Here is a 13,072-nt window from a genome sequence, read left to right on the forward strand (position 1 = left end):
TGTGGCACCTAGAAAATTTAAAATTATGTATGTGGCTCAACGTTGTATTTCTTTTGGACAGTGCTATGTGAGATCTTAAAGAAAGGGAACAGCTTCTATTTATTACAGACAAAAAAGAAATATATTTATCAAGGAATCTGAGCAAGATCCCTAAAAGGATTGTGAGAGAATTGCGTGTCTTGTATTTTCCCTTTATAAATATTCCTAACACCTTTGGCCTTACATGTATAAGCCCAGATACGTACACGCATTTAAAAGGAAAGAAATACTCACATGTGGAAATAGAAGCCGTGCTGGGCATTTTCTCCTGCGATGATTTCTCCATAGTAATATCTTTGTCATTATTTGTAATGATTGCAAATTGTCCATAATACTGTAGTAAGATTTATTTGGCCAGTGCCCTTTTTATGAATGCATATGTCATCCAGTTTTCACTACAATAAGCAGATGTTAATGGCTTTATGTTTAGTGCTGATGGGGCCCTTGGAGTGAGTGTCAGTGCTCCTGGCGGAGCCATTGCTTCTGTCCCTAACTGGACATTACGAGGAACTCAGCTAATGAATGGGACATCTATGTCTTCTCCTAACGCATGTGGAGGCATTGCCCTTATACTTTCAGGTAAGGCCAGTGGCTGTTACTGTACATGGTTTAGTTTATATTTTTTTAATTTCAAGTAGAACAGTAGTGGATTTTTTACTACTCCACATGTATTTCAGTGACATTTTAATTACTTTGCTTAATGAGACAGAAGTGACATTATAAAATGAATTTTGAATATCATTTTATAGTTTACCTTGGTCCTGGTTCTAAAATCTATGAATTATTTTAAGGTCGGGTCAGGAGGTGTTAAGTATCTAAATGTTTTTATGTTTGTAGCATAAAATAAAGTCAGACAGTAGCCGTAAAAAAACAGTTGGATGAATTTCTCTTACCTTATTGCAGACAGATGTTTTGTTTTCTGAAGTTCTCATCTAGAGAAGGTTTGGTAGAATTGGCAGTCCTGGGATCAAAGTAAAATTTAAGGTGGAAAATTATGTTCTGAATTAATGATATTTTGAATGTATTTATTTATTTATTCAACAAATTTATTGGTTCTCTACTGTTAATGACTATGGGGCTAAATTAATAAAACATCAAAAATACCTACCCATGTGGAGTTTACATTACAGCTGGGGAGACAGACTATGAATGAAATGCAATATAGTTTATATTACATGTTGAAAGGTGGTGAATGCCATGGAACAAAATGAAGCAGAAAGAGGTCAGCATTTCTGGGGAGGGGTGTGCAGGAGGATTATAGTGTTAAGTAGGGTGACATCTGGGTTGATTAGGGTAGCCAGGCTGTTGTGAAGATCACATCTCAGGAACGGTCCCCTCTGTTGACGTCTCCTCTCTCCTCCCCTACCGCCTTAGTTCATGCCTTATCTGACTAGTGTATCAGTCTCCTTTGTCCACCAAGTGTCTCCTAATGGAGTCCATCTCCACTCACCAGAGAGCTGCCAAAAACGAACCAGTAATTGCATACCACTTATTTTCAGTCCTCTGTCCATACCACATTACTTACCAGATTGAGTCCAAGCTCTCAGGATGGATCCTGTGTTGACTCTCCAGCCCCATTTCTAGTCTTGTCCAACCTGACCAACTATTTCACAATCTCCCCTGTCTTCCATCTTTGGGCATGCTGTTCTCGGCCTAGAATTCCATTCTGCCTGTTGTTGGCCTAGCAAACCCCTGTGCAGTCTTTAAGATCCAGATTGTCTATTAGTTCCTCTGATAACAGCATAGCCTTTTTGGATTCTTACTGAGAAAATCTCACGCTTTGAGATGCTCGTACAGTATCATAATATTTACATGCTTGTTTTATTTGTTTCTTGCAATGTAATGTTTAATGTGCTCTGGAGAAGACAGGGAGGATACATTACTCATCTTTTATAACAACAACAGTCATTAATGCAAGATTTATAAATCTTTTAATAAATACTATGCCTGGAATCAGCCTTCAAAGATTCTGATTCCATTAGTCTGTGGTGAGGTCTCAGCATCTCTTCTGTTTGTTTATTTTACATTTCCCTGGTGTTTGTTGTAACCTGCACCCAGGTTGAAAACTACACAAGCAACCATATTGACCAGCAGTGTTTTAAAGAAAATGTCACTTCTCCCTAGTCTTCACCATTCAGTGTTAACACACAGCTGCTTCTTACACTTATTTATATTACCTCTTCCTGGCCTGCATTATTGCCATTGCGTATGGACACTCAGTAATTTTTGTTAAATGAAATCTTTGTGTGATGTAAACAGTTGGAGTTAGACTGTTTAGTTCAGTTTAAAAAAAAAAATGAGTGTCAAACAAAACATTAAAACCATAGAATCTACATGTCAGCTATATGAATAGGGGGAGTTTCAGGTCGTTAGATCTCTAACACTACTTTTGTGTTTTGATTTAATTTTAGGTCTGAAAGCTAATAACGTTAACTACACAGTTCATTCAGTCAGAAGAGCTCTAGAAAACACAGCAGTCAAGGCTGACAATATAGAAGTATTTGCCCAAGGACATGGTATTATTCAGGTATCGTCACTTGAAAGATATCTTAGGTGTACTTAGTTCAGTGAAGTATACGAGGCCAAATGATCAACACCTGCACAAAACCAAAGACAAGAAGGCAGGAAGGGACAGGAAAACTGGAGGAATGGACACAAGGAAGCCGGGGTGGAAAGGGGGAGAGTGCTGACACATTGCAGGGATTGCAACGAGTGTCATGCAACAACTTGTGTGTAAATTTTTGAATGAGAAACTAATTTGTGCTGTAAACTTTCACCTAAAGTACAATAAAATTAAAAAATAAAATACTTCATTAAGGCCAAAAAAAAAGATATCTCAGGTATTACTGGATAATATTTCCTATTATAACAAAGATTAATTATATCTAAAATTTAGATTGTATAGTCATCGTAGTCTCTTAACTGTAAGTAAAGGGGATATAAAAACTAATTTTGTAGTTAATCCAATGTGTTAGAATAAAATAAATATGTGTTGAATGTGTAGAGGTGGGAAATTGAAGGCAAAGAGGCAGAGGGTAAAAACTGGTAAATCAAATGGCATATGGCATAATGGAGCAGTTCCTAAATGTGGTCACTTGGGAATAACAACGTGAATAGGGAGAATGGAAGGTGAGTCCAGTGGTACGTTAGACTGCTATTTCATCTCAAAAGGTAGAATTGTCAGTTGGGGTTACCACGCAGTGTAGAGAGGTGAGTGTAAGAAGAAACTTTCTCCTGTGCTACAACTGAAAGTAAATCGATTGGTAATGTGCAATAAAAATTTTATATCTCACTGTTCACATTTTTTAATTAGGTTGATAAAGCCTACGACTACCTCATTCAGAATACATCATTTGCTAATAAATTAGGTTTTACTGTTACTATTGGAAATAACCGTGGCATCTACCTCCGAGATCCTGTTCAAGTGGCGGCACCTTCAGATCATGGTGTTGGCATTGAACCTATATTTCCAGAGGATACAGGTAAGTAATAAACTGGTGGTAAGCTGAAGCGTTGAAATGTATGATTCCAACGAATAGTATTACAGTGGAGAAATGTTGTTTGGGATGATGTTCTAAATGTTCTGAAGAGAAAGCGTGAATTGACATTGTTATTATTTTAAACCATATAGATTTTAGGGAAAATGTGAGAGCAGTTAGGGATCCCCAGTACAATGGCAATTCAGTTAGCATCTAGAAAAACAATAAAATGGGCCTTTAGTGACCTAGAATTTTATTAAATTGTAGATAATAAAACATCAAAGTCCTTTTATCTCCCACTTTTACTACTTGGGTGTAAGAAAAACTCTCAGAGATTGGAAGTAGAAGCAGCCAGGGCGAACTGCAGCTCCGTTGGGCTCAATTGCAGCTTGATTTCAGTCAAATAACCGTAATCCGCAGTAATGAAAATTATCCAGCTAAAACTCTTTCAGGGTGTAGCAGTGTTTGGTGACAGTGTGAACGCACTATAAGTGTAATAAAATATAAGGAGGATTGCCTTGACTGTTTTATTTCAACTATGTTTTGAAAGTCTATGTATAGTGCATTTTACAATTGAGAGGAATCTCAGTTGCTAAATTTTCTTTAGAGAAGATAAAACTTTCAAAATGGAAGAAAAGGAAAAAACGGTAATCTTTGTTTTTTGGTCTTTTTAATGCCAGAAAACCCTGAGAAAATATCCCTTCAGCTTCATTTAGCTTTAACTTCAAATTCCACTTGGGTTCAGTGTCCTAGCCATTTGGAACTCATGAATCAATGTAGACATATAAACATACGCGTGGATCCCCGGGGCTTAAGAGAAGGATTGCATTATACAGAGGTATTAGTCTATCTTAATTTTTACTGTCTTTACTCTTTAAAACGTTTGACATTTTAAGATCTCTATCCCGAATGTATTTGTCGTGTATTGCTTTCTTGTTAAGAAGCAACTCTACCTTTATACTTGCCCTGATTTTACTGCTCTTCTGGTAGGTCTTTGAAGAATATCGTTATTTTATCCTCGTGTTAAGAGGGAAAATGGGAAGTAGTACCTCTTCAAGAAGCAGAACCTCTTCAATTTGGTCTCCCTCTAATTTGGGTGTGTTTTAATTCAGGCTGTGGTTATTTCCTTGCACTCTGATAAAGAAAGCATCTGTTAAACAAAGGATCATTGTAAATAAGCACAGAATGGTATCAGAACAGTATCTCTACCTAAAGCTGTGTATAATACTTAAGTTGAGCTGATTTTTAGTTAAAAGTAATTGAAATGCATTTACTTAAAATGTTTGTACTTGATGAGGTAGTCCCATTTCCTGATAAGTCTGAATTAGTCAAGGGTTGTTACATATGTGTTTGTTTAGACTAATTGCTTTTAATTATTTGACCTGATACCAGGAAATTGATGTCAGCCTGTGCTTAGGACCTTTAATTTTAAGATTAGATTAATTTATTTTATAAATCACGTTTTTTCCTTCTCTTTTTCTGGCTATTTTTAAAATTTGTTTACTGAGAGTGAAACTTAGCATTCTTTTTTTCAAGGTATGTGGCTATGATATAGCATCACCTCATGCGGGGCCTCTGTTCAGAGTTCCAATAACTGCAGTTATAGCAGCAAAGTAAGTAACAGATTATTAACAGTTTCCCATTACATGTGATTGTTAACGGCTATATGTGAAAGTAGTGTGGACTTTTAAAGGATCACTAGGCCAGAATGAGGTAAACTGGGTTTAGTCTTAGTTCTGCTCCTAGTTTGAATTTTAACGTGGCACGTAATCAGTCATGCTGTTCCTTGTTAACTGAGAATAACTGACTGCGTTCTGGATATTCTGCCACTCCACTGAAACTGCTTCCTACCAAGGTTAATAATGATCATATTACTTCCTGCTTAAAATATATCAGTGGCACTCCCAAATATCAAGTCCAAGCTCCTTAAAATAGCAAACAATGATCTATCTGATCCTTCAAAGTCTAGCCCCAGCCAATGTTTCCTGTCATGCCATACACCAAATTACACATTTCAGCCAACTCACTAATCCAGTAATTCCCTCTACAGTATGTTCATTTCCACAGCTGATTCCTTTGTTTCGTTTGCCTGTCTCTGAATTAACAGGCACAACTCCAGTCATCCCCCCAGGTGGGGTGAATGCCTTCTGTCTGTCTCATGCCTCTGCTACAGCTCTTAGCCAATGTGTTATAATTTTTTATTTAATTTACATCATTTGACTATGACTCAGTAAAGGCACAGGGGCTGTATCTTACTGAGAACTGTATGGAGTCTGTTATACAGTATAATTCAAAACAAAATAAATTTTTTAGTAAATGAGAGAGTAAGATTGGGAATATGAAAATACTGGAAACAAGTGAAAAATTCTAAATGAACAATTTCTGTTGAGCCAGTTACTTTGGTAAATATTAAATATGCAACAGTTCTCAACCCATAAGAAACATACGGTGAGATTGAGGAGATAAAAAGTGATATATGTGTGGAACAATTGCATAAGAATTACCTTCTTATATTCCCTAAAAGTCCAGTTGAACTTTAGACAAGGTAATATACATAAACCCTCAGGAATTAGCTAAAACATCATCTCCTTCAGGAAGCTTTTTCCATCTTTTGAGTGAACCAGGTACTCTTCATCTGGTTTCCACCATCACCTTTTGTCTATCCAGAGCATATTACATTAAGCATTCCTGATCATTTTCTGTCTAGGGCAAAGGACTATGTTTTATTCATTGTTTTATCTCTAACTCCTAATGCAATGCCTCTTATCTACATACAGCACTCAGTGTTAGTTGTACTGACTAGAATTTCTCTTTTGCATATACTTTAGGTTTGATCATGGGTAATTGTAGATTTGACCTCTATGTTTCTTTGATTTCTTACAAAAATACTGTGAAAGTAATTATCTTTTCTTCTTTACTGTTTTATTACATCACAGGAGTGTTTTGAAGCTACAAAGGGGGTTTAATTTAATATCAGTTTTATAGTTATAGATAGTATCAGTGACACAAAGCATTACCTTTGATTTTAATATTTAGGACTCGCTATCATCCAGATACTGATAATTGGACAATTCTGTGAATGTTGGAGAATTCTTTTGATGAGAGAGAGAGAGCTTTTTTTAGTGTACATGTGTGTCTTACAGAGAAATTATAGAACAGACAACTAAAAAGTAGAAAAAAACCATCTGTACTATCCAGAAATTGTCTCTGCTAACATACTACAAAAATGGGGTGATGTTGTACATACTGTTTGTAGCCAGCTTTTAAGCCCTCGTGTTTATTTTTAATGAACTTTTCTCCTAAATTTATTGGATAAAGTCTAGAGTACCAGTGGGCTTATTATGTATAAACCTATTTTTATCAGAATATCACATTTAATAATTTATTTTTATTAATTTTCAGAGTAAATGAGTCATCACATTATGATGTAGCCTTTTCAGATGTACATTTTAAACCTGGTCAAATTCGAAGGCATTTTATTGAGGTTCCTGAGGGTGCAACATGGGCTGGTAAGTAGAATTAAAGTTTGTCTTGACCACTTGTCTTTGTGTGTATTCTGTCCCTGTTATGATTATGGCCACGTAGAGGGTTCTTATCTCCGTAATACATACTTTTCTCATAATAATAATATATGTATCTGGCACCCAAGATTTGCTGTTAAGTTCAAAAATTTTTAAAGATCGAGTACTGCTTTGTGTTCGCTTATACATCAGATCACCTAGGTCATCCTAAAATGTGTTAATATTCAAGCTTTTAACTTAATCTACAATGATGACTTATCTGTTAATAATTTCTTTAAAAAATACTACAAATAAATTTAAACAATCTAGCAGTTCCTAAAACTCAAACTGTTAAACTTTTGGAATTTTAGAAATAGAGCCTTTTTTAAAAAATATAATTTTAACTTATTTCATTATTGTTGAGTATATAGCAAACCATACACCAATTCAGCAGTTTCTACAGGTACCATTTAGTGACACTGATTATATTCTTTGAGTTGTATAACCATCCTCACCCTCCTTTTCTAAGTTGTTCCTCCGGCATTAAGATAAATTCACTGCCCCCTAAGATTCCTATCTAATCTTTCAAATTGCTGTTGTTAATTTGATTCCATATAGATAGTTCTTAAAAGAGCATGATGCTCAGGGCAGACATTTTTTATTAAGCTAAGCTGTTGTTTGATTTTAAGAAGACTTCAGGGAATATTTTTGGTTTCAGGTTTAAAGATTATCTCAGGGCAGAAAGAGAGCTTTAATTCTTGTAACTCTATAAAGAAATTGGAAGTTTACAAAGTTTTCACTTTAGCGTCTCGGGTATTTTGAGCATCAAAATGATTGCTAAAGACAGTGCTATTAAATTATATGTTACAGTTCTATTAGCGTAATCATGTATCATTCTTTATATGAGGTTGTGGATATAGCATATTTTCCTTCACAGGTTACATTTCCTAAGTAATTACACAATTCAGAAATCAGTATGGGAGTAGGAATGTATGCTATCATGTCTCATGCACATTGATGGGAAGAAACAAACGTAGGCAATTAAAAAATGTCACCTAATTTAAATTCACGACCAACATTTATTGAGTACGTACTGTGCTGGGGCAGTCTGCTAGGCACTTTACATAGATGATCTCATCTAGTCCCCATCAGAATCCTATGAGGTAGGCAGGTAGATGCCATTATTATTACAAGTATTTATATTTCATTGAGGAATGTATTTTTGTACTTGTCTGTAAATGGAGACGTATCTGTTCAGAAAGTTGATGCCAAATGAAATCACATTGTGTGAGACCTGATTTGGGAAGAGCTGGTTGTCTTCGTGGTTTTCCATACCATCTTGCGGTCATCCATACATATGCAGTTCATCTTATCTGTCACTGGATATCACAGGAAATGCACGACTTGTGCTCCGGCCTAAGTATAGCTAAGAGTCTGCGTGTTTCTGATTTTGTATAACTGGATAACAGCAAAATAATAAGTAGCAAAAGCCAGGAGTCAGAGCAGCTAATTGACAGGGTCCTGTATAGCCTAATAATTTGGACGTCAGATAACAATGGAACTATTACAGCATGGATAGCCTTCTGAAGATAATCAGGGTTGGACTGCGCTCCTTCATGTAACATCTTTTTGCATACCATCTATATGCCATGCCCTTTTCAAAGGGCTGAGGTGGTGAACAAGATAAAGACCCTGCTCCCAAAGGCTTTTTCTCCTAGGAAGTGCCTTAGAGCATTTAGTCCAAACCCACTGTTTTGCAGGTAGGGGAACCTGGGTAAGGAGACAACATCAAATCGTGGAAAGGGCACAGGCTTTCCAGATGGACAAGTCTGGGTTTAGGTTCAGACTCTGCCATACACTAATGTTTACTTTGGGCAAGTTTCTTAACTCTCAGTGCCTCTGTTTCAACTAAAAATGCTGTTTATAGGTTACTGTAAGGATTAAAGGAGCCCTGGTGGTGCAGCAGTTAGCAGGTAGCCTAGCTGCTAACTGAAAAGTCAACGGTTCAAACCTACCAGCTGCTCTGTGGGAGAAAGTTGTGGCAGTCTGCTTCCGTAAAGATTACAGCCTTGGAAACCCTGTGGGGCAGTCCTACTCTGTCCTGTATGGTTGCTATGAGTTGGAATTGACTCGGTAGCAAGAGGTGATAGGTAGTAAGGATTAGAGATTTTATAAAGCACCTGAGATGTAGCACATCCATGTTGAGATTACACCCACTCTTCACTTACCGACATGATTAAGTTCCAAAGACCAGGTTGTTATGCAGAAATCAGCATTATGCGAAAGTGGAGGACTTTTCTGTTTTCATACCATCCATTTTGTCCAGTTTTGTTTTTTATTTAGAAAATGTGATCATAGAAATAATTACAGCTAAGATTTACTGATGTGCTCATCATTCTCACAAGTCCAAACCAAAAACCCACTGCCGGAGGCTGTGGTCGTGGAGGAGGCTGGCCCCACACAGCAGCTGGGCATGGATCCCCCGCCTGCAGGAGGGAGCAGAGGGAGAGGGGCAGCGCAGCCCAGCTTCCTGGAGACCACTCAGAGACCCTCCACATGGAAGGGGACGCTTTGCAGCCTTTGCCGCCATGCCCGCTGCCTTGCTAATGTGCAAAATAGCCAGATAGTAGATTTTTTACTATTACCATGAATGTGCAATGCCAGATAACGAGACAGTCGCTAAGTGAAGAGCGAGTGTACATTTATGTACTCGACAGTTGTGCTGGGGAGTAGTCAGAGCGGTGTGTCGCGCAACTCTGGACCACCATTCACCTAGTGCCGCTTGGAATTGTACAACACTGTTGTTCTGGTGAAATGCAGACTGAGAATATTAACGGAAATCTGTAATTAACTCATATTAAATGTAATATTTGTTTAGTGGTGAATTTGAGTAATTATAATGCCATAATTATGATTTGCTTAGATTGGTATTAAAATATAATTGTTTTTTCTTTTTCTTTTTTTTTATAAGAATGTATCTGATGATCCAGAAGATAAGTAGCTTGAAAGCATTTAGCTGGCTTTGATTAGAAGTGTAATAATTCCAATTTCAGATAATTAGAAATATTGTCATAACAGTAGATTTTATATTCTTAGTAATCGATTAGTGTCAAAGAGCTGTGTGTCAGCCTGCCGTTGTGGACCAGAGCATTGAACCTTTCTTTATAATGCTCTTGAATTAGAGCAGCTGTTCTGTAAATAAGTGGCTCATCTTGCTCTACATCCATTTTGGCTTACCCCCAACTCTGCCTAAGAATGAAGCTAAGCATATGTAGTTCTGTTGGTCATATTTTCTAGAAGCAAAAAAGACCAAGAAGCAGAGACTAGGAAAAGTTATCAGTGAAGCTGAATACATACTAATGGAATTTAGGCATGTTAACAAATAAGAGATTTCCAGAATTATAATCTTCTTTATCATTTGATTGATTTTCCACCTGAACCAGAGGAAAAGTTTAGAGGTGGGAGGGATTTTAAAAGATACCTAATTAAGGTAATTGTGTGTGCATACGTGGACAAGCCTGCTGTTTTGTGCTGATTGCAGCATATTGGTTGTTCCTTTTAGTACTGATTTATTTACTTTTCATAGCTAAATCTTGTCCCCTTTTAGCTGATACATAGCACATCTGTGTATGCATAAATAAAAATCCATTTGTTTTTATGGAAATATGCAGATATTATTTGAATATATTATTTTGTCCTTGGTATATTATTCCCTAAACAAGTAAGCATAAAACCCTTTTATGTTGCTTTTAAAACTTGGCTTCTTCTCTTCTTATTTTAGAAGTTACGGTGTGTTCATGTTCTTCTGAGGTGTCAGCCAAATTTGTTCTTCATGCAGTACAGCTTGTGAAGCAGAGGGCCTATCGAAGTCATGAATTCTATAAATTTTGTTCCCTTCCGGAAAAAGGAACACTGACCGAAGCTTTTCCTGTCTTAGTAAGTTTAAATAATGTCTTGAAATCCTAGAATACTTTCTTTTCCTTTTAGTACTGTGGGCTTAGACTAAGTATTTGGTTTTGTAGTTTGTATTCAGAATGCCTTGGGGCTGTATATTTTGTCAATGCTGAATAAATGAAGTAGGAAGATAAGAAGTCTAATTAGGATACGTGAGACAGTTGTAGGTAAGTATTAATCCTGATTGATTCAGTCAAAAAAAGTGCTAACCTGAAAATTCCGACACCTTGTAATTTGAATCCTGAGTGAGATTGTTTCCTCTGAAGTGAGATTGTTTCCTTAGTTTAGGGCTGTTTTCCATGTTATTTAAGTTACTTTATTAACACCCTGTTGTTGAGGATTGATGAGGGTAGATTGGCTTTTAGGTGAAGCTCTCCTGCTCTGTACGTACCTAAATTACCTCACATGTGGCAGATCTCCTTCTACTCTGTTCTTACCTGTAGTGTTAGAGATGATGACTCGTCCTTCCTCTGCAGATGGTGGATGTCCTGATGCTCTTCCTCACACTTGCTGCTTTGTGGTTTTAGTTGGTCATGTGGTCCTTCCCATCTCTTGTAGTTTCTTATCACTTCCACTTGTACACCTGTATGTCAGTGTTACCTGATGGATCTTTTTAAACTTTCTAGCACCTCGATTACTGGGAAACTTAAAACTCAGTGCTAGGGACAGCTTGGCCTGCTTTTTTTTTTTTTTAAGAGGGAGAATCATATAAGTGACTAATTTTATTTTGTGGGGTTAACCAGGGAGCTCTGAGCCCAGAATTCAGCTGTGGCTGTTGAATACGCCTTACAAAGCTGCAATGTCTTCTCTCCTGTCATCATTCTTAAATGTTTTCCCTTTGGTCCTAAGTTTTTATTCTAATTTATTTTCCACTGTTATTGTGTATACTCTCAAAAACTGCCTCAGATATTTTATGACAAGCAAGAAGTATAGGATAATGAGTAGATAACAGTGTGTATTTAAATCCTGCGCTTATCTGTACAACTGTGATTTATATAACACCAAGCACAACTGGAAAAAAGTTCTCTGCGTTTTCTTGCTGTACAAAGAGGAAAAATTTGAAAGCATAGAATTGCTCTGAAACACCCAATGTTTATATTCTGTAACTTGAGGAAAAATGAGAAAAAAGTTTTACATATTTATAATTTATTTTTATTTTTATTTGCAGGGTGGGAAAGCAATTGAATTTTGCATTGCTCGTTGGTGGGCAAGTCTTAGTGATGTCAATATTGATTATACCATTTCTTTCCATGGGATAGTTTGTACTGCTCCTCAATTAAATATTGTAAGTTCCATGACCTTTCCATCATTTTTAATGTGTATTATTTATACTATTGAAAAATAACCTCATTAGTTGGATTTAAACTTTAATGGAGAATTTACCTGTGGTTCTGAAAGTAACAGTAGTCTTTGTTTTCATGGATGCTTATAAACTTTGTATTAGAAATATTTATTTTAGGTATAAAATATTCTTTAAAAATACAATTTAACACCGTTTAATAAACTAATTTGATAAATATCCTTTGTAGCACGCGTCAGAAGGAATCAACCGTTTTGACGTTCAGTCCTCCTTGAAATATGAAGATCTGGCTCCCTGCATAACTTTGAAGAGCTGGGTCCAAACACTACGGTATGATTCATTGTTTAGAGGCTACAAATGTTAACTGTTGGTGGGGGCGGTGGGCGGGGGTGGGGGGCATCTCTTACTCTTATACTCTTCCAGGAGAGTCATTTTTTTTTTTAAATCCATCTGAATGCTAGAGATAGAAATTCAGTTTGTGACTTTCCAGACTAGAAATCCTCCTGAATCTCTGGGAGGCAGCCCCAGTAGCGGCTTCCAACCTGACCGACAGGGTTAAGGGTGGAAGATCACAATAGTTGATCCCAGTCGTGACTTATTAGGGTCAGGGATTATTGGGCATTAACCTTTTATTTTTTGCCAAAAAATAACAGCATTCTCTCTGATTTTATCTTGTAAATGCTTACCCAGTCATTTTCAGAAACTTGCAGCACTGGAAAGTATTGCAGTGGTAATACTTTTTTATTGAATGGTAGACACTTAAGTAGTATAATGTTTATGCCCCAGCAGCACCCCCTTTT

At 36.7% G+C, this 13,072-nt stretch overlaps 1 protein-coding gene across 1 annotated transcript in view; it reads left to right on the forward strand.

The window, feature by feature from the left end:
• TPP2 (tripeptidyl peptidase 2) overlaps nt 1-13,072 on the forward strand; it is a 78,694-nt gene that overhangs the window by 33,382 nt on the left and 32,240 nt on the right. Inside the window, 10 exon segments of the mRNA XM_023738545.1 lie at nt 470-618; nt 2,451-2,566; nt 3,353-3,521; nt 4,199-4,356; nt 5,055-5,131; nt 6,921-7,027; nt 10,800-10,954; nt 12,141-12,257; nt 12,502-12,631; nt 12,926-13,002. Of these exon segments, the coding sequence (XP_023594313.1) occupies nt 470-618; nt 2,451-2,566; nt 3,353-3,521; nt 4,199-4,356; nt 5,055-5,131; nt 6,921-7,027; nt 10,800-10,954; nt 12,141-12,257; nt 12,502-12,631; nt 12,926-13,002 (1,255 nt within the window).

Source organism: Trichechus manatus, unplaced genomic scaffold (assembly GCF_000243295.1).
Source record: "Trichechus manatus latirostris isolate Lorelei unplaced genomic scaffold, TriManLat1.0 scaffold00118, whole genome shotgun sequence".
Lineage (NCBI taxonomy): Eukaryota > Metazoa > Chordata > Mammalia > Sirenia > Trichechidae > Trichechus > Trichechus manatus.